Consider the following 22,191-nt stretch of genomic DNA (forward strand, 5'->3'; position numbering starts at 1 on the left):
TTTACATCATATTACAACCCTTTTTCCCCACGTAGCTTTACCTAAAATTTTACACATGCCATGCAGGGCTGCATCATCGAAAATATTTGTTGCATTTAATGCTTACTTTGAGGAGATAAAATAGTGAACATCTGAAATTGCATGCAGATCTTTCAGTAATTTTTGTAATTGGATCCAGGCCATCTATGGATATATAGTGTTTTTCTCATGTGCATCAAAAATTTTAGGTGTTTTATTTGTACCAAATTCCCATTCCAAGTGTTTATGATCAGGTCATAACCAAGAAACAAAATAAGAAAACCTCATCTTCGCATTGTCTATTCAAAATTTATTACACAGTAAGATAAGCCATTCTAAATAGCAACTACTAGAGCTGGGACAACTAAATTCTTGCTATAGCTATTTTGCTTTCTAAAGAAGTCACATTTAAAATCACAGATGTAGATGTTACCAGATCAAAATGATATTGTTCATTAAACTGTGAAAATGATAGAACAAACCTGTAATTCCCAACAGCCTACTTGCCTACTGGTACTGATTGAGAAAACAAAATGAGATATTTCTCTGCCAACGTTCCCATCAGAATCATATATGTGAACACAAATGAGTAAAGACTTACCCAGGGTAATTAAGTTCATTCCCTTGATACCATGGGTGTCCCACCCAGGAATGCCTTCTACAAACTTGTCAAACTGCCTCCTAAAAGATGTTAGTTTTTCTTCTGATTTCCACTTACATTAATTACATTTCATATACACTCACAGGCAGGGCCGAGACAATTTCTAAATTCTCTCCAAGGTGCTTCATCCAGCTAAACACCTATACATTCTCCTAAGTTCTCATTAAGTTCTCATTCAAGTTCCTGAGCTCTGGAGTTGTTTAGCCTGAACAAAAGGAGGCTCAGCAGAACCTTATTGTTCTCAATAACTACTTGAATGGAGGTCACAACAAGGTGGGCAACAGCCTCTTTTCCAAAGTATGAGCTGAAAGGACAACAGAAAGTTGCGCTGGGATGTTTAGATTGGATATTAGGAAAAATTTCACTGAAACTATTAGTGAGAATTGAAATGGGCTGCCCAGGGAAGTGGCTGTGTTACGATCCCCAGAGGCATTTAAAGCAGGTGTAGATGTGGCATTTGGGGTTTTGTAGGGAACTTGGCAGAATTAGGTTCATGGTTTCTCTTGATGAGCTTAAGGGTCCTTTCCAATTCCAATTATTCTATGATTGGGATCATACATCTATTGATGTACTGTAGTACATTCATATTCTCTCCTGTAATTGATAAAATCACTATTATTTTATGATTGAATTTAAACTAAATTTACTCATTATAACATAATCCATAGTTACTTTCTCTGGCCTCTTGTTTATAGTCCAAGACTCATTAAGTTCTGCATGGATCTCCTGAGATCCAATCCCCTAAGTTCAACCTGCATGCTCAAGAAGAGTGAACTAGAGCAAGTTGCCAGGACCACAGTGGAGTCTTACTCAATGAAAACAAGTTAAAATAAAACAATCTCTTCTTCTTGCAGTGCTATCAGGCAGCAAAATTATACTAGAATGCAAGTACTAATAAAAGCTAATATAAAACTCACTTTTATTAATTTTGTATTAATCATAGTTAAAAAAACTCCCAGATTCTGGAGCCTCTAGCCAAGCAATTTCCAATAGCACAGTGAAAAGCATCTGTGCTGTGTCAAAAAACCTATCTGTATGTTTGGGCCTTTGTGAGACCACAGTCACTGCAAGTCATATCCAAACTTACACTTAACTTACTCTCAGTTTTATCAACCTCAGACATTAGGAGAGTAAGACACAAAAGCAGGCAAATACTCAGACAGTCAACCTGGTAGAAGCTGCAGTCATGGCAGTAAGCCTGCTACAGACAAACGCAGAACACAGACAATGCAAATTCAATATTGTCCTAATATATATCTGCCTGCTGGAAAGAGCAGAATGGATCAAATGGATGACTGCTGCTCAATCTAACATCACATGTGAAGCCAAAACTGCTTTTCAGATAATCCTTCAAAACACAAACTCCATCTAGTCTTCCCTATTGTAAGGCAACTCATACAGACAAGGTTAAGACTGTGTCAGAGACTGGGTTTTAATTTTTATATCAGGAGTCAGAAGCCACATGAAAAATTACCTTTTTTTCCATGTTGGTATATTAGTTCTCTAAACCTCAGTTAAACACAAAGTTTTCATTTTTCTATTTGAAACAGAAGATGGCTTGTAGAGTTCATCCACATGCATGCCCGTGCATAGAGAAGCACACACCTTCCCTCTGTGAAAAGCCTAGCATCACACAGAATACAAGAGAAACTAGAAGGGAAGAAGCCTAAAACTTTCTCCTGCTGCTGTGCTGGCATTGGCAGGGTTAAATTGAGTGTCCATTTGTACTGCTGGTTCAGATAAATGGGTTTCATTTCATTGTTTCCTTGTACTTGATAAGGTTCTTGGATTGATTCCGGTGGCTCACAGTGCCTTCCAGGCAAAGGATGTTATTCATACTACTGCATCCAAAGCCTTTCACAACACTGTGGTTTCTTCTTACAAAGACAGGCATTACAAAACTAAAATATCAGCAAAATCAGTTTCTCCATTTTTGTAAAATGAAGAAAAGTCTGTGAAATGAAATCAATTTTGTCACAGTATGAAAACCATGACAACCAGAAATACCAAGAGAGCTGGAAAAAAAAACCTCCCTCTTCCATCAGAATTGGACAATATTAAAGCAGTGTGGAATCCATGATTCACCTTAATAATCCACAGTTATAAAAGTATCTAAATATGTTTCAAATCATAGAAGCTTCTCTTACAGAGCAGGAAAGTATTTCTAACTGAGTCAATTAGCAGCAGCAGCAACTCAAGTTCCTCTACCTGAAAAACTATGTCTCCCTCCTCATTGATCTTCATCTCAAATACAGCTAATAATAATGTCCATTGAACCCCAAGAGGATTTGCATTACTTTGCACTGGGAAACACAGTGAAATGGATTGCTTTGCAGAAAACTAAATTCAAGACTTTTTGCATCACTGCCTCACCTCATCACTGACTCACACAGTCTCAAAATATCTGTACATCTCTGCATGCCTTCATTTCATGTACTGTCTGCAATAAGATGTACACTAACATCTAATTACCTAATAGAAATGCTGCTAACATTCATCACTAATAATAAATTATTTTAAGAACCTAATTTTTTAATTAATTCAAAGAAGCCAAAGAACTGATTTTTCATCACCGCAGTCTGGTGATTACATTGAACCTCCAAGACTGGGCCCATCATTTTGGAGCACACAGGAAATTTTTACTACAATAGCAAGGGAGAGTATTTTTGCTTATGATCTGATCAAGAAAATGCAGAGGTTATTAAAATACCTAATGTGTTAAGTATTTTCCTGCTTGTCACATGAATTCAGAGAACACTTTCCCTAACATGAGTTTGTCTCTACATTGCAGAACTAGAGAACCAGCTCTGTTTTTTATACATACACTCTGGTCAAAATCTTCTAGGACAATTTTAAACTTCTCCTGACATTTTCTTGAATCGCATCCAGCTCTTTCCTCCATGTTACCCTGATGTAAACTGTAGCTTTGGGACTGGATGCAAATTAGAACTTCAACATTGCAACAGCAATTGCGTTACAACACCTGTCTCACACATCCTGCCATCCTAGGGAATCCTGCTCCATGGAAATCACCCAAACACTAAGTGCAGCAGTGTTCAACCCTGACAGCAGTACCTGTGACTGGCAGCCCCTTCACCTGCTACATGGCTTACCAATTTGTGGCATAGGGAACAGAGCACACCACATTATCTCCTCAGCCCTCCTAACTCAGTAGCCTGTACACTTGCAGGATGTTAAGGTGACAGCTGTCAAAGCCAATATTCTCATCTCTGAGCCATCACTCGCAGCAAGTGCTCCAGGAGCACCACAGTAATCACAGCAAGTATGACACAGATCACAAATCAGAACCTTTACAAAGAGTAGTGTTTGCTAGGACTAAACACACAGCCCACAGAGCTTGTAACCTGGTGAGTAGGAAATGCCAGAGAAGGTGTTTTCAATTCTGCCTTTCTGCAGGAGTTACAGCCTCCCTCCCCACCAGGTGCATGAAGACAACTAGACCAGATAAGGATTCATTTCTCTGTATCCTCTACATGTATATAGAATGGACAGTAGTAAATGCTGTTCCTCAAATCAAATTGCTATTAGTTTTTACAGGCAATCTGAACAGCATCATATAGAAAAAATTAAAGAGCACTACTCTCACTAGAACTCAAATCCTAGAACCTAAAGGTACATACTCAAAACCAGACAGAGTAGGGTATCAAATCCTGGTCTCTGACATACTGGATGATCCCTTAAATGCTATGATAAAAAGGTGAAGGATGTTTGAGTCGAGGGATTTATGTCACATGTGCTAATTTAGAAATATTTAAACAAGAATCTCTTTGCCTCACTGTAGAGCAATATGTTCAGCACCATCTTCTTACATTCAAGGCCAGTTCTCTTGCACCCATGAGGAATTTCACACCTGTGCTTGAGCTTTCCTTTCAAATTAGCTGCTTATCAACTCTATTACTAAACAAACATGAAGCAGCTGTAGCTCTCAGACTATGATTAAAATTAAACCCTTCAAATCCAGCCTAGCTTAGAGAACCTCTGTACAGTTGTTCTCCATTGATTAACTCCAACTGGCTCACTACTAAAACTAATCTATTAAGTCTGGAAAAAAGTTTCAAATAAAGCCTTTCACATAAATGGGATCCAAATGTCCAACTGATATTTCAAGTAAAACACAAAAAGATGGTGCCACTAAAATGTTTTAATAAAAATAAATAATGTATAGGTTTAAAATGCTTTTTCTTCACCTTAGAGCAGTTAAACTGTGGATTACTTTATTGATTCGGCATTCATTGTTTTGCTTTGCACAACACTGGAAAAACAGAATAATGCCCTTACTGGTCTTCTAAGGGAGGTAATGGAAGATGATAGAACTACAAACCAACCTGCCAACCACCAGCTGCATGCACCACCTGTGGTGAAATACTGAGTGCTTACTAGAGGGCTGTGTTCCAGCCAGGCAACAGAACAGGTTTTCGATCTGAACTTCCCAGCATACATACCCCCTCTGCGCAGTCAATGAAATACAGGAAAAGACAAATAGGGCTGATCCACAGGTCTGCAGTATCCTGTTTAGTCATGATGTGGCACACAGAATTAGAAGCTAGAAAGTTACCTACACAATAGGTAAATTAGTCTTCTGAATGAAGTCTCAAAACATTTCAGAAAATAGCTCTTTGCCTTTACAATGTCTCTTTAAGAGAAAACACATCTACAAGATGTTGCTAACTGAAACTCATAAATATGAGCAATACTAACCCAATCACATACTGTCCTTTCCCTTGTTTCTATTTTAGGTTGAAAGCTTTTGCCTCAAGATCCGTGTCATTTTTACTGGCATGATTAAAGGGCTGAATCCTCTCCATGTAATTTCTAGGTAAATCACTGGTATTTCACTAGAACCTAAACAGCCCTATAAACATCCCTTCGTTAGTATTCTCATTACTCTTTTCTCCACCTGCTTAACCAACTTCAACATTTAAAGTCTGCCAGTATCTTCCCCTCAAGATGGAGCTGGCTGCTGATTCACTTTGACAGTGATTCCACCCTCACTTGTCCATCACACCCTATGCTATACAAAGTCTCTCAAACTCACGATACCATTTCACCATTTTGAGATAGTAGCCTGATGTATTGTATGGTCCCAGCACTACAGATCTTCCTCTGAGTCAGATGCAGACATCATAGTCTCCAGAAACTGGCATCCAGTTGAGGAAATGCCTGATTCCATTCTGAGGTTTGTAACAGATTTAAAATCTTTGCCAAATTAATGTTAAAACATTTTACAAACAAACAAAAAAATGCCTAAAGCTTTATGGGAGAGGGGAAGACATAGAAGGCAAAATATTTGGGAGCTTCAGAGATGAATAAAGGCACCACAGAGCATGCAGCCGGCATAAAGACTCTTACTGTACTTCAGGAAGAGGAGGAGAATGGAAACACCAAGGACCTGCCCTTCAGACATCAGCCTAGAGGATGACTACATTGCCTTTCTCATGCCAAGAACAGACCACTGTCCCAGCAGCAGCCCAAACCACATCAATCCAACCAGGATTATTCCCCAGCCTTTCTGTAGAGAGATGCTTTGTGAAGGCATAGGACAGCACCATGCATCCAGATAAAATGAGTGCTCTGTCACCAATATCCAAGGAGATATTTGAAGAAAAAAAACAGCATTCTCCAGCTGCATTTCCTTCTTCCATTAGCAGGGGGACTGACAGGTGATCTTTAACAAACCCCAGCACCTCCAGGTTACTTTCACCTGAATTGCATCTCCACACTGACATGCCTGTCCATGAACACATCACAGCTACCAAGGCTTAAACATCATTTACTGTCAAGTTCCTCAATTCAAGAGAAGAGCAGAGTGAGGTACAAAAGCAGGTGTAAACCTGTTGGAATTTGTAGTCACAGCAGTAAGTCTGATACAGACAAATTCAAAATTAACACAGACAGTGTAAATTCAATAGCTAGTCTTACTATATATCTACCTGTTGGGGAAGAGTAGAACTAATAAAATGGTTGACTGCTGCTCAATCCAGCATGACATTTGAAGTCATAAATACTTTTTGGATGCTTTTTTAAAAATACACATCACTGGCACCAAACTGGGGGAGCTCTGTCACATGCCTCCACGTGCAGGAGAGGAAACAAAAGGTACCACCTGCAAGTATTCTTAACAGCTCTTATCAGTACCCACACCAGGAGAAGCAGAGGGAAGAGTTGTCACTGTCATTTGGTGGACAACGGTTCTACTTGCAGGAGTGGGTAGCTGTGAGCTGGATCTTACACTGCTACAAACCCTTGTTTCTTAATGGATGTCACGTCTTGGACTCATTTGGATTCCACAGGGAGCTTGTGTTTCTCATTGCCTTTATCAAGTGATCAGTGTTTATGTTTGTTGTCTTCCTGTGTGTAGTCTGTCTCAGGCCACAACCCAAGCCTGACATAGGAACACACTGAGTCTGAACTGATGTTGAAGCTTTCCAGAATGTTGCAGTAAACTGCAATGAACAGTGTTTCAAACAACATCTGGAAATATTATGTGGTTGTGAATCTTGACTACTGCACACTTCTACTAAGGACAGTCCTTTACACGCTCTTGCCAGTCCCTGAGAAGAAGACTGACCTATACATATTCTCTCTTCTTTTTAATGCCCCAGCACAGCAGAAAAGCATTGAAGAGTTAAGTGGCCTGGCCTGCAGGACTCACTCCTTGTCTCATACCACAGAACTGCAGATGTTCTTTTTACACTACAAACTTGCTCTAGTTTAACAACATGACCATGTTCCCTAAATTCCATTATACTGGGAGGGGTAGGGCAGGGGCAGGGGAAAGAACCACATATTTTCTGTTTTCACTCTAATTTCAACCAGATGCAATGGTTGCCCTCTTGCATCCTGTCCCAGGGTGAGGAGGCCTCTGCACTCACTGGGTTGGACCATTTGCCTTGCTCAGGACAGAAGGAATCATTCTCCCTGTCTCCATGGGAAAATGAAGTGCAATGCTATGTTGTGGATAACCTACATCTCTGACCATAGATACACACATTGACTGTTGCTATCACAGGGCAGTCTGGTATTATTTTTTTTTAAACTAGAGTACTTGTGGCTTTCCACTATATATTTGGGGAAATTTTTAAAAAGGCATGTCCCATTCATGGGTCTGGCAGAAGTAGACATTTTGTACCTCCTAGAAAAGGCAGTTTTGGGCACCTCAGGCAGTGATGAAACCTGAGCTAGATCTTGGCCATCTGCAACAAAGGCAACAGCATCAATGGACATTACCAATGTGGAGTTTTTCCCCTGGACCCCAACATAACCATAACTAAGGCCAGTTTTGATCCATCACAGGACTATACACCTGAACAGGTCAGGGAGAATTTCATGTCTAGTGCTCTGGTCCAGTTACAGCAAATCCTCACACACATCCCTAGGGATTCAACCCTCCAAAAAGGCCAAGGAACAATAAGGATATGGCTCAGTATTTTGTTAAGAAGGTAACTGCATAAATTAGACCCCATCTACTGCACATGGCAGAAATTCTTCTGGATTATTCCCCAGTACTCTGGGATGCACTGAATCTGTGAGACTGAGCCAGTCTCAGATTTCACCTTTTAAGACCTAAACCAAGTCATGCCTTGTCACAACATATTTCATAAAGCTGTGACAGCAAAAAAGACTATTTTTATCTCTGCCAAATTAGAGTTGGGATTTCCAGAAGCAGTAGCCACCTCTTCAGAAAAATAAACCTTAATTGGGAAAAAATATCTTGTGCCAAACCTAGACAATAAGAAAAGCCCTGACATACACCAACCGTATGCTGTGGGGAAAACAGCCTGAAAATAGTTGATGCTTACTGAAATGTTCCCTCTCCTTTTCTCTCAGGATCAGAACATGGAAAGATCAGCACTTTCAATTTCTACTCACTTACCTACTGTGACAGGACAAAAGCCAACAGATGTTCCCAATGCAAAGCACTCAAAAATCATTAGTTAGGCTCCAAAACGCAAAACAATGGCTTTAGAAGCAGAGTTTAAAAGAAATATAGGTGTGCTCTTCTTTTGTTCTACCTTTCAAATTTTTAAACCTTTACAATCAAGTTTTATATCTGTTCATATCCATGGGGGACAGGCATTCTAGTTTGCACTGTATTTTTTCAGTGGAAGCTAAAATTTTTACATTATTCATTCCTTAAAGTTACTGAAGCTTTAAAAAAACAAACAGCATTAGGATGGTGAATGCTGCCATCTCTGGCTGCTCTGTTTCAAAGCAGCTTCCATGCTGTGTTATGGGTTAGAAACCTTATTTACTTCATGTCAAAAAGGAGGTGATTACTGTAAACCTGTTTTGTCTGCTTGTGTTGCTTTTAGAAACTACAAGACAAAAAGCTGGCCAAACTGGACTTAGTAGATATGTGATGGGCAAAATAAAAAAAAATAAAAAATTACAAGTTATTGATGATAGTCCTGATGAGGGCAAGGACTAGAAAGTTCTACATTTTCCTTTCATCTCTAACTGCCTCAAGCTAATAAATATTGTCAACATTTGGAGGCTCTCTGGATGAATAAACAAGTAAGACAGTCTGAGTGAGACCATCAAAAATGAACCAGAGTTAAGTGTACTTATTTCTCTTTTATATTTGTCCTGGGGGGACCCACAAGTGGATCCATTGTAACTTAGATTTTACACACTTAGAAGGAAATGAGTGGACAAGTGAATAGTTCAGAATAATGACTAGTTCAGAATTCCCTCCAGAGCAAAAAGCTTTTTGTGTCTTTACCTAGACTATACCTATTCTATAGGCAATGCTCTACAGGTCTCTCTTTCACCTCCAAAATTCCCAAGTCCACACAAAAGCTTTTTTAACAAGATATTCACTACCACTGCATTAGTAAAAAATTCCTTCTTCTGGAAGAGCATCTGCATTCAGGACAAATTACACAGAATCAGAAGCTATGGGAGATAAGAAAACTGGTAATAGCCCTTCAAATTCAAAAGGGCAATGCAAACAATCATAGCACCTATATGATCCAGTTCTGTTAGGAAAAAAAATGCTGAAAGAAACTATATGGCAATCCTGGGAGAGAGGAAACAATTTACAAAGAGAAGGGGTACAGTTTTATGGCCATAAAAAGGACAGCAGCACTGAAAATTAACACCCTGCCACAGGTTCATTCTAAGTCCTGCCAATCCATATCTCCATTGAAATTTTAAAGGACACCCATGTTGTCTAAGAGGAAACAGAGTAGGAAAAATATATAGCCCAAAAGGAAGCCACATATTTTAGGGTTGGAGTGGGTTATTGTTGTAAGTCCCTTCCCAGAAGAAATGCTGTGGAGGTGAGTACAACCTGCCCAACTAGCTTCAACCACCTGTTTATTTCCTACCAAATCACAGACAAAATACAAAGAGGAAGAAAACATTTTTTAAACACTGAATTTAATAATTTTTTTTTTAAATATGCTACTTAGAAACTGTATTTAAATTAAACTTGATTATGGGCTAACAAAGAACAATCACAACAGTGATATACATGTACATGAAACAGAAAATCTTTCCCCATGGATCCTGTGGCTTTCCTAATGAGATTCAAACTCAGCCACATATAACAAGGGAAATAAGGCTCACTGGAGACCAAAAAAAGGACGTCCCAGAAAGGGAGAAGCCTGCATATGAACACATAGCACAAAGCAGATAACTTGCCACAAAAATTCTGTTGTGTTTAATTTATAGTCTGTATTTTAGTCTGTATTTTCCATACAGTATCAGTAAATAAAGAAATGAGTTTTCAGCTACATTTGCATCAAACATGCTAGCTATTTGTCAGGAAATGTCAAAAATTATATGCTCAACTTACAGAATCAAATTTCCATCCCGTAAAAAATGAAATTACAGTACAGAGAAATAGGTTGCTTTTTTAAGCACTGGAAGCAACACAGTTTGATTTTTCACTCATTAGTGCCCTAGATTTACTAGGAGATTTTTTCTCATAGACTGATTTCTGGATGAGTGTTCTCTCCCATCACTAGTAAGAGGGGAATTTATGTTGTAACCCCTGCCCTTGCCAGGGAAGTTACAGGTCTTTTTCCTACTTTTCTGACAACAGTTTCAAAACTCACCAGATTTCAATCATTGTTGTGATTGTGCCTGTTAAAAAGGCTAAATCTGACCAGTTTTAAAAAATATTTATAAAGAAACAGAGTAACAGACAAAGAAACAGAAGTGTTTATATGCATATAAAAATTTTCCTTAGCACCTCAGGATAAAATGCAGAGCACTTGGTGGGAAAGAATTTGAAGAAGTACACATGCATCATTTGGGATGACAAGCAGAAACTAGAAGGTCTGAGTTCAAGTAAACATGATAGAGAGTTGGCATCAGCATGAAGCCACTGCACATCTGCAGTTACTTTTCCATTTCTCTTTTGCATTCCCTCAGTGTGCAGCAGAAAGGGATTTTGGTGAGTGCTCCCTGACAAACTCTAGAGCAGGATCTCATGTCTGGAGAAGTAGATATTGAGGGTCTGGCCAGCTAGAAAAAGTTCACTACAAAATTTTACAGAGTGACAGCAGAGAGATGTGATGGAGTGATGAGGCAAAGCAGAAGAAGCTGAGAAGCCAGAACCAACACATGGATGCTGACAACTGGGGGATCTGAGCTGGAGCTCCATCCTGCCCTGAAAGGCTGAGAAACCCTTCCTGCTTCTCAAATACTCCAAGTACTGAGCCATAACCCAAGTAGGAGAAATGCAATTTTGAGAATATCTGTTTACCTGTGCTTTAAAACCTGACACTAACATTTAAGCTTAAAAAAAAAATAAAAAAGGTAACTTCTGACCACATTTAAAATTTGGAAGTTATAACAAAACCATTTTCAGAATGCAGTTTAAAAAATGCTATGAATCAAAAAAGCTTTTTATTTACATCTGTCATGCACCATCATGTCCTGGGGATGCCTCAACACTGGCACAACTGCTGCTGAACATTATGACAAACCACAACATTCCAGAGTATGTACTTTGTCCCACTGGGGAAAAATTAAAATATAGTTGTTCTGGTTCTAACTCACATCAGATTTCACTCCTTCTGTAAATGAGTAAACAAAACTATATCGATCTTGGCTGTTACATCAGTCAAGAGCTTTGATATTTCACAAGGGGCCCACACTTATAAACAAAAGAGAAAAAAAAACCCACATAATCTGTCAACTTGGCTATCAAGAGAGCTAGCTCAAGTTTCTCTGGTTTGGGGAGGTATCTTAGTATTTCCTAATGTAACAAAACATGATGGAGAAAACTCCAAAGCACCCAAGTTTGGGTCCAGGCCCTTATGACACTAGACTATGACACAGATGCTCAACCCCAGCCCTTCACTTCCATCAGTCCTGAGTTTCTAATACATTTTTGTAATGATCCCCGTCAAACGTGAATGATGAAAGTGCACATTTTGCAAATGACACCTCAGCCAATCTGCCCCATCTGCATGAACAACAGCAAATGATTTCACTCTTTAGGATTTCAAAATAAAATGCACATGCGGCAAATTCCAAGCTGGCAGGAAAATCCAGTCATTAAAAAAGTGATTTGTTTTCTAGAATTGCAAACACAAAGACTCCATTTATTTCCAATGCCATAAAGAAAATGAACTGTTATATTTTTTTTAAGCAACCACAGCCCAGACGTATTGGAAATGTTTTAATTTCAGAAATACTAACTGGCAAATTAGAGTCTAAATAGCTTCTCTAAAGTGGTACCATCTTATATACAGTTTTCAGATTTATTTCATCACTTTGCCCTGCAGGAAAAAGGTTTTATCATCTTCTGCATAAACTGTAATGATGCCTATCTGTTGCTGGTGTCACTAAATTTAAGAAGAAACCTAAGATACATGAATCTTAAGTAAAATTACACTCATTAACAAGAAAATATATAATACATCATGAGAGCCCCCCCCCAAAAAAAATCTACATTTCTATTAAAATATTTATTGTCTCTATCATTCTGTCTTTCCTACTTTCTCTTCAAAAAACAAAAGAATGGAAACAGAACAGCAAATTAAGAAAATAGCAAACATAATTGGTATAGCCTCATCCTAAGAAAGCTTGCAATCACTATCAACTTTACACTAAATGAGCTGCTTAACTGGACTCACCAGGACTATTCCCTATGCAAATGTAAGCACACGCATCATTCTTTCCAGGATCATGATTATGTAAGGGTCATCTGTAATGAAAATAAAACTATCTCCTTTTTTCCCTCCCAAACTTCTCAATCTGCACTTATTTTTGTGGCTATAGCAGCATCTGGTGGACAAATAGCAAAATGAACATCTGGCACATGATAAAAATATATGTATTTTAAAATATAAATTGTTTTAATTGCTCTTGCTTTTTTTAAAGTTAAAAAGGAAAAAATGCACAAAAAATCCAGTTTAGATAATCCTTAATAACTTTAAAGGTATTACATCTCTTATAAGTGCTTTTTATCCTTACCTTTTCCTCCCTCATTGGACCTCTCAGCTAAGTGCTTATGTACTATGAAGTGCTGGTCATAGTCTATCAGTGAACACTTTGACAAAAATGTACAAATATCTCATGAATACAAAGTCTGCACAGTTAAGCAGTTAAAAAATTAGAACCTATTATAAATAAAGTTTTAAAGTTATAGCTAAGAGAACAAAACTAACTCCTGCAGGCTTTCTCTCAACAGAATCAAAGGCTAAAAAGAACTCAGATCCCTAAAATAACCACTGAAGATCAAGTCAGCATGCTAGGGTGGCAGACAGACATTTTCTCCTGCTTCACTCATCTCTTCTATGCTTTGTTCTGACTTTCATGTAATTGCTCTCCTTTCATATTCCTTTTACTAAAATATCTGCCCTATAGGAATATCTGTTTAGAACCTGAAAAAAAGTATTTAATGATACAAGTCAAATACAGCTGTAACGGTATTTGCTAAAATTGCTCACTGCTGAAGTTGGCTTGAAGTGAATCCCAAAGGACTAGAAACATATGAATACATTGGTTAAATTGACAACCTTCTCCTCCAAGTGAAAGAGGAGCCAATAAGGAGAGGGGCTATGCTGGATCTTGTTCTCACCAACAAGGAGGGGCTGCTGAGGAATGTGAAGCACGGGGGCAGCTTTGGCTGCAGTGACCATAATATGGTGGAGTTCAAGATCCTTAGGGCAGCCAGGAGAATGAACAGCAAGCTGGCTTCCTCAGGCTTCAGGCAAGAGGATTTGCATCTCTTCATGGATCTTTATCCTGTGGGAGAGTACCACAGGATAAAGACCCAGACAGAAGAAGCACCCAAAAAAGATTGTTAATAGTCAAGGATCACCTCCTCTAAGCTTAGGAGCAATGCATCCCAACAAAGAGGAAGTTGGGCAAAAACGCCAGGATGTCTGCATGGATAAGCAGCTCCTGGGCAAATTGCAACATAAAAGAGAACCCTGCAGAGGGCAGGTACTTTCCTATTCACCAGCAGAAAAGTTGTCACAGCACATGTCACAGCTGAGACAACCACGATACAGAGAGTATCACCACACAATTTCAGACCACTTCAACCCACACAGAGTAACACCATAACACACCAGAAGGCTTCAAGCACATGCCCTTCTTATTCTTTAGCCCCACCTTTTATACCCTCAGGCTGATGCACTGCACCTGTGTGCCCTCTGCTCCTTTTGGAGGTTGGTCAGTGCCCTGGGCACTCCAGGGCTCATTGCTGTCAGTGCTGCTCACCTGCTGCTCACAGCTGCACCCACTGGGGATGAGGCTCGGCCACAGCCCCACTCCCATTCACCACAAACTGTGCAGCTACAGAAAGTAACAAAGCTAACACACACAGCCACACACAAAAAATATTCTGAATTTACATGGACCAGCAGCTTAATTCAGGAATTGCTTTTGCTAACAAACACAACATCCCTAAAGCTCTGAAATGAGAGACTTGCCAAAACCTCCTTGAAGTTCATTAGGGTTGTTTGCATTTTACACAGCAAGTGTAACTACAATACAAGGTAGTGTCCTCTTAGGCACGCAGACAGAAATTCAAAGAAATTTTGGTGAGAAGAGGCAGGGTTCTGGATACAACCAAAGTATCTGTGGAAGACATCTGCAGTCATCCACCAACTCCAGGGTCATTCACTGGGACACTGTACATACCAAGCTTTGTCAACTGGTCACTTTCAGTGACTTTAAAAGCCTTGACATAAACACGTATGAGACTCGCATTTGTTACTTGTAGAAGATAGCTCTGAGGTGCTGAAAACTTACAAGCATAGATAGGAAATTAACTTGGAAACCAAAAAGAAGCAATCTAATGCAAGCATCTCTGTACCTGTACATAAGACATGTACAACAAGCCTTGTAGGGGTAATAATTTTCATTTAACCAGGTAATATAATCAACAGGCAACTTTTTGGGCACAAACCCACCTCTCTCATGAATGAGAAGTAGGAAGAACACTTTTGAAGACTAAACACAAATTACTACTGTAGTTTGGATTCTAATCACACATGGGCTAGTAAGGCTGTTCCCCAAGGAAAGAGTCTTGGTACCTGTCTAGAAGGTTCTAGGTTAATATGAGAGAAAGGTCGTTATGTGCCAAGGGGGAAGTCTGACGTATGTTTTATTGCATGGAATACCAAGTGGCTAACAGGATGGAAAAATTTGTCATACCTCATTTCACCCCTAGCGTGGTATACCTGGCTGACTTGCAAACTGTATTTCCCCAACGGGTCTTCATAGGCGTCCCTGGAAGCTTTTACTCCTTCACCAGCGCATCCAGGCGTCCAGCTCACATGTAACCCTGCCAGAGGCAAGACCTGCTGCCCTTGGCCTTGCTGCCCTCATGTCCGAGGGCTCTGCTGATGTTCATGACATGTGTTTTACAACAGACACACACACGGGCTGTAGGAGCCATGGGTTCTTCATTCCTTAGCGTTCTTTGCCTGCAGTCTGGCAAAGCGCAGGCACTGCACCCATGGAGCCAGGCCAGACTTAGACGGGAAAGGTGCCCAGGGACAGACTGTTTAAATGTAATTTTAAACTCTTCTTGTTTCATTTTTCCGCTCAAACTCGGTGTCCAGCACCCTCCACGTGCGCTGACCGAGGCACGGCGCCGCCGGTGCCCGCCCACAGCCGGGCGGAGGCCGGGCCGCGGCTTCGGGGCTTCCGCCCGGCCTGAGGCGGAGTCGGCTCCGTCCGCCCGCCCTTCCCGCATCCCGACATGGCGGAGTATTCCTGCGTCAAATCCACCAAGCTCGTCCTCAAAGGCTCGAAAGAGAAGAGGTGAGGAGCGGGCTGCCCGCCGCGCCGCCCCTGCCCCGCGCTGCGGCAGCCGCCGGGGCCCGCACCGCCGCAGGGCCGGTGTAGGAGGCCGGGCAGGGATGACGCCGGGCCGGCCCTGCTCTTCCCTTCCCTTCCCTTCGCTTCGCTCCGGCCCGGGGGCTCGGCAGGGCTGGGGCCGGGCTGGGCACCGCAGGGTTCCGGCCGGGGTCAGGGAGCGCTCCCGCAGGGCCCGGCCGTGAGGCCCGGCGGGACAAGGGCCGGGTCGGCGGCTCGTTCTCACTTCTTTGCATCTCCCCTTGCAGCAAGAAAAAGCACAAGGAAAAGAAAAGGAAAAGGGAAGAGGATGCGGCAGAGCAGCTCGATATTGTTGGTGAGCTGCTTTCCAGGAGTTATGTGACATTGCGGAAACTGTAGGGGATGTGCCAGAAGCTAACGGGGTCCTTATAGGACTTAGTAAAGCAAGTGTAGCTGCTGTAGAAATATATAACTGTTTCTCACAACATGTCATTTGTGTCTTGGAATCTTCCTCGATTCCACACAGAACTTGTGACACCAATAGAATGGATTCAGTTTTTGTAAGTAATTTTAAAAAAGCATTACTATCTTAATGAGCTAGGAAATATTTGTAAGACAGTATACAAAGAGAAAACTTTACTGTTCAAAAATTGTAAAAGTCATAATTCTAAGTCATGCACATGGGAAGGGCTTTAACTTTGGTAGAATTCTGTAGGAGTCAAATGTTCAAATCCAGATTGGCTTGAACAACTGAGGTCTAAGGATTACAATTTACATATTTAACAGCGAGATTAAGTAGTATCTCTGATTCTCTTGTGCTGGAGAATCTTATAAATGGATATGACTCCAAAACTGCAGGAGACAGATCCAGAGGGAAAAAATCTTTTTCTTGTGAAGTGTGTCTTTGCTGCATCAGCTGAATGAATCAGCTTGGTCTGTGGACTAACACAAAGAAGGGATGAAGCACAGGAGCTTGTAGCTAGGGATGGCAGCTGGTCAAAGAGCAGGACTTCCTGAGGCAGCAGCAGCAACACCATTAAACTGGCTCTGGACTATAAAATAATGCACGAAGTTTGTGAGATAGCTGTCTTTTGAATTTAAAATTTCAGAGAAGACACAGAAGTATAACCTCTTTGGCTATTGTAATCAGAAGTTGTGGTTACTGTGTTAATAAACTGTTGTGGTTTTATATTACAGGAAACTGGTGGGCTGTCAGTAATTTTGGTGAAATTACAGGAACTATAGCTATAGAAATGGATAAAGGAGCTTACATCCATGCCCTTGACAACGGCTTGTTTACACTTGGAGCACCACATAAAGGTTTGTTCCAGGAAATTTGAAAATAATAGAGTTTTAATAATAAAGTGCCTAAAAGCATAGAACTAGCATCACCTCAAGGCAAGCAGTGTTACAGCTAAAACCAGTTTACTACAAAAAAATGCAATAATTTTAGCTGAAGCATGCAGATGACACAAACCTAATGACTGCCAATCAGTTTCACTCATCTAGTTTCATGCTGGCTTATGTGCGCAATAAATTGAACTGCACTGGAGATGATTACCTGTTAAAGGCCATACTTGCTGGATAAAAAGCAGTATAATTTTTATTAAAACCGATAAAGTGTTTATGGTGTCACTTGAAGAGTGAAATTCAAGGTAGATGAGTTTTAATGCTTATTGCTGCATCCTTGTCATAATATACTTGTTTTGTCAATGCACAAGAGAACTACCAATGTGCTGGGATAATTAGCTCGTTCTTGGAATTTGAGGGCAATGACTCTGACATGGACTGTTCCAGAACCCTGACAGTCTGTGTGTGTTTCATCTCCAAACAGAGATCAGAGCAACAATGGCCGTATTCCCTTGTTTTGGTTTTGAGGGATGAAGAATCCAGTAGCTTTTAGGATACTGAGTTGAGTTACCATAGCTGAACCATAATGCATTTTGTTATCAAAGAAATAACATTACAAGGAGATTAAGGTATTCAAAGCCACCAGGAAAATTACAAAACATTCTCAATTATAAATTTCTTTAACTTATGATAATCTTTATTTTGTGCCTTGTTTTAAGCATTGTAAATATATGAGCATAAATGACCACCTGCATTGCTTTTTTTTAAAAGTGAGTACTCAAAAAGGAATTTTTAATTAAATAAATACTTTCCATAGTATTTAGAAATAGTCAATGTTCAATTCTTTTTGATACTGCAGTATTAGTAGGCTAATACATTTTATGTTTATACTTCATACTTAACTAATGGAAAATTCATTCCTCAGGTGATGAAGGCCCTAGTCCTCCTGAGCAGTTTACAGCAGTTAAGTTATCTGATACAAGGTAATTACTGTAATGTTTCAAGTTTTGATACCTGTTATCTTTGGATTTTGTGAAAAGGCATTTTAATACTCTTTTGAAATACATTGTCTTCTACTAAAAGTGTCGGTGATGTTTTGGGTATTGTGAATTGCATTAATTAAAAACGCTCTTTCTTGTTTCCAATGTTTTCCCTTTGAGGATTGCTCTCAAGTCTGGTTATGGCAAATACCTTGGTATAAACTCAGACGGGCTTGTTGTTGGACGTTCTGATGCAATAGGATCAAGAGAACAGTGGGAACCTGTCTTCCAAGATGTAAGCTCTTTGCAATGGTTTATTTGATGTTGCTAGTGTTTGATTGTATTTTGAGATGGGTATTTTTACTATGAAGTTAAAACCTTTTGCAATCTCTTTCATATTGTAACTTATGATTTTCCAACTGCAACGCATTTACTGTAATTGAAAGTTTTTTAAATGCTTCAATAGCTGCATTTTGGCAGCTATAAGCATCTTAAAAATGAAGGAGTCAGCAGGTCTGGCTAGCTAGTGAAGTATCCATCCATAAGAGAATTATTTACAGAGATGTTTGGCATATTGTAGAGGATAAATTGTTACAAATCAAGGATTATATACAGCCTCATTATACTTACAGTGTGTGATATTGTTTCTGCAGAGGAAAATGGCATTACTAGCAGCAAACAGCCGTTTTATCAGGTGTAATGAGGAGGGGGACATTGAAGCCAAAAGCAAAACTGCAGGGGAAGAAGAAATGATAAAGGTAATCTATAACTTCTACAATCTACAATTAATACAGGATTGGCAGGAGTCGAACTCAAACAAGCAGGTGTCTGTGTGCTATGATTTTCTGTTAATACAGTTATAATTGCTTCCTATCAGCTCTCAAGTGATCTGGCCACAAGAAGGGTAAATGAGTTCCAGGGCTGTAATAATTCTCAGTACCTCCTGTAGAGATAAGAAGATACTTTACCACTCAATAGGACAAAAGAGTCTATGTGATCTTCCAGGTACTTCTAAACAGCTTGGCACAGAAGAGAGGAATTATGACCAAATCAGGGACAGAGAAAGGGGGAGATCTTTTAAGAGAATCTGCAAAGACTATCTTGACTTTATCTGAACATGGGAAATATATCTCTACTCTCCAAATAGAGATAGGTGTCTTAACTAGTGGGAGCAACAGTATTTTAAGTCAATCTCTGAATTGTCCCTGCCAAAATTAAGAACTGTAGTAGTGCTTCTTTGAGATAAAGGCAGTTATGTCTAATATCAAGGATTGCACTTAACATTTCCCATATTTCAGGCAGCTCTTACTTTTGCAGTTGTTTCTGGTTAACCAGTTTGAAAACTGAACTTGAAAAGTCACTGTCACTCTCAATCTGTTACGAAGGATACGTAGTCATTCACCTGTAACTTACTGTTTTTAAAATACAGGTGTTTTCTGTTGTGTTTTGGTTGTTTTTTCATTTTTCTTTCAATTATTAGATTCGTACTTGTGCTGAAAGAGAAGCTAAGAAGAAAGATGACGTTCCACAAGAAGACAAAGGAAATGTTAAACAGTGTGAAATCAATTATGTGTATGTACTTTAAAGCTGGTAACAGGCTCAAGTGCCTTTTTCTGTTTCTGACTGGGGCTGTCTTTGGGCCCAATGCCCATCCAGCCTTTCACTCTCTTTTCATTAGCAGGACAAGGGAAGAAAACAGGGTGAGGTAGCTCATTGCTTGAGATAAAGGAGAGCTGCTGTACCAGATACTGTCCCAGGGTTAACTGTGAACGATTTGTTAAATTTATTTTCTTTTCATTGCATGTAGATTCTGAGAGACAAAAATTATAAACACCACCTTTCCCCTTCTCCCATCTCAAGCTCGACTTCTCTCCAGAGCTTCTACCTGCTCCACTAAGCCAGATGGGCTGTAGGTCAATACACAGTGTTTCCTTTCAGTCACTCCCTTCCTTTCCTGCTGCTCTGGTATGGTCTTATTCATGGGCTGGAAGGTAATATTTGGTCCAGTACCTACAGCATCTCCTTCCTCTCCTTCTCTGTGCTTGATGTTCCCACTGCCATTTTGCAGTTTTAGGGTTGGGGTTTTTTTTCCTTCTCTGCCTGTATGGCATTTTGCTTTATCTTAAATCTGTTTCCATGGGAGTGCCACCTGCTTTGCTGGTGGATTTAGCTGTGTCCTGTAGTGGATGTCTTGAGAGCCAGCTCTGTCCAGCACAGGTCAGCCCCTGGCCTTTTCTCACAGAGAAAACACCTGCACTTCCCTGCAGTCAGCACCTTGCAACTACATCCAGTACACTTTTGCTCCCTGATTTCTTATGCTAGTAGTTAAATAAGGGGCTCTTTAGAATTTGTAACCACTTCATGCTAGTCACATAGGGGCTCATTCCTACTTAGACTGCCAAAAAAAGCAAAACTTGAGTAGTTTTCACCTACAGAAGCCTTAGTGCAACCTTAGTACTGGGATGGTTTGCTGGAATTTAATAGGTCAGACAGCTATTAGCTGCTTTAATAGGAGCTAAGATCCTTACCACAGCTGCTGATGTGTTGGGAAACAAAAAAATTTAAAAGCTTCAGTTCTTTACTACTTTTCTTTTCTTCCCCCTTACAGGAAGAAATTCCAAAGTTTTCAAGACAAAAAGCTTAAAATAAGCAAAGAAGATACAAAAGCCCTTAGAAAAGCCAGAAAAGAAGGCACTTTTCATGAAATGCTACTTGACAGGTACTTCAAAGTGCTAGAAATAATGTATTGTTTAATAAACTATTGGGAGATGCACATATGGTAAATCCTGGGGTACAAAAGAGGGCTGGATTTCAGGGACATAGGTTCCTGAGCATTTTTCCACTGGTGAGTGTTGGCCCTGAGTCCTGGGGCTTGCCACTTTTTTTTTTTTTTTTTTTTTTTAAATCTGGATTTTCACTTCTTTAGCTGAAGTTTGCAGGTTTGAATTTACCTGTAAAGTAGTTCTTTTGAAAATCTTTAATCCCTCAACAACTCGGAACTAAACAAACTGAACAATCTAGTTAATCTTTTTAATTGTGAAAATTGAGCTAATTTTTAACACTTTTCAATACCTATGGTACCAGAATATTTTGGAGAGGCAGAAGTTGAATTTTAAAGAGAAATAGTGTTTATTAAGAACAGTCTTCATGTTATCTAGAGGGAATTTTTTGTCCTGCTAAATTAAGACTATAGAAACCATGTTGAATTTTTAAAGCCTTTTATGTCAATATATAGTATAAATATTTGCATTAATTCAGTGGCTGGAATGCAGAAAACTATTTCTGATAATTACAAGTAATGTGAGAACACTCCTGGGTTCTCACAGGTGGTCAGCTTCAGATCATGCTGAATGTGAATTCCATTCCTCATGGGAGACAAAATGCAATTATGTTGATTTGAAGGGAAAGTCAGGGTTAACTTTAGCAAGTCAACTTAACACTGCAGTTCTACCTCCTTAGGAAAACAAAGTAAATTAACAAATCCAAAGTGTTGTTAGGCCTTTATATGTCCTTTGAAGCAAAGTTCAAGAAAAATTACTTTTAATGCATTCTTAACACTTTGAGGCAGATAAAACACCCAGGTGTAATTGTATTTGGTCTTAATCTAAATCTTGTTTCATTCACTTTTCCCATACAGGAGAGCTAAAGTGAAAGCAGATAGATACTGCAAGTGACATCCAGCTGGCCCATTTTCTTCTGCAACTTTGATGGCAGCGTCAAATTGAAAAAGAGTAAAATATTTTATAGGTGTTTTTTATTTAAAGCATTTTTTAAGTATCTTGAAGAATTGTATTAAAATTTTCTCAAATATTAATAATCCAGTTATCTTGTTAACTGTATAATTTGTGAATACTTGGCTTGTATGAAGGGAATGGCTCCAACAAAAATTAAAGGTAAATCAGTTAATAA

At 39.6% G+C, this 22,191-nt stretch overlaps 1 protein-coding gene across 1 annotated transcript; it reads left to right on the top strand.

Moving 5' to 3' along the window:
• The first annotated feature begins 15,794 nt into the window (after positions 1-15,794).
• Positions 15,795-22,191, top strand: FRG1 (FSHD region gene 1). Its single transcript, XM_058803840.1, has 9 exons — positions 15,795-15,937; positions 16,240-16,307; positions 17,150-17,272; positions 18,228-18,285; positions 18,463-18,577; positions 18,936-19,040; positions 19,763-19,854; positions 20,891-21,001; positions 21,920-22,191. Exons 1-9 carry the CDS (start codon positions 15,876-15,878, stop codon positions 21,954-21,956), a joined length of 771 nt encoding a protein of 256 aa, XP_058659823.1. The 5' UTR covers positions 15,795-15,875; the 3' UTR covers positions 21,957-22,191.

Source organism: Ammospiza caudacuta, chromosome 4, assembly GCF_027887145.1.
Source record: "Ammospiza caudacuta isolate bAmmCau1 chromosome 4, bAmmCau1.pri, whole genome shotgun sequence".
NCBI classification, from domain to species: Eukaryota; Metazoa; Chordata; class Aves; order Passeriformes; family Passerellidae; genus Ammospiza; species Ammospiza caudacuta.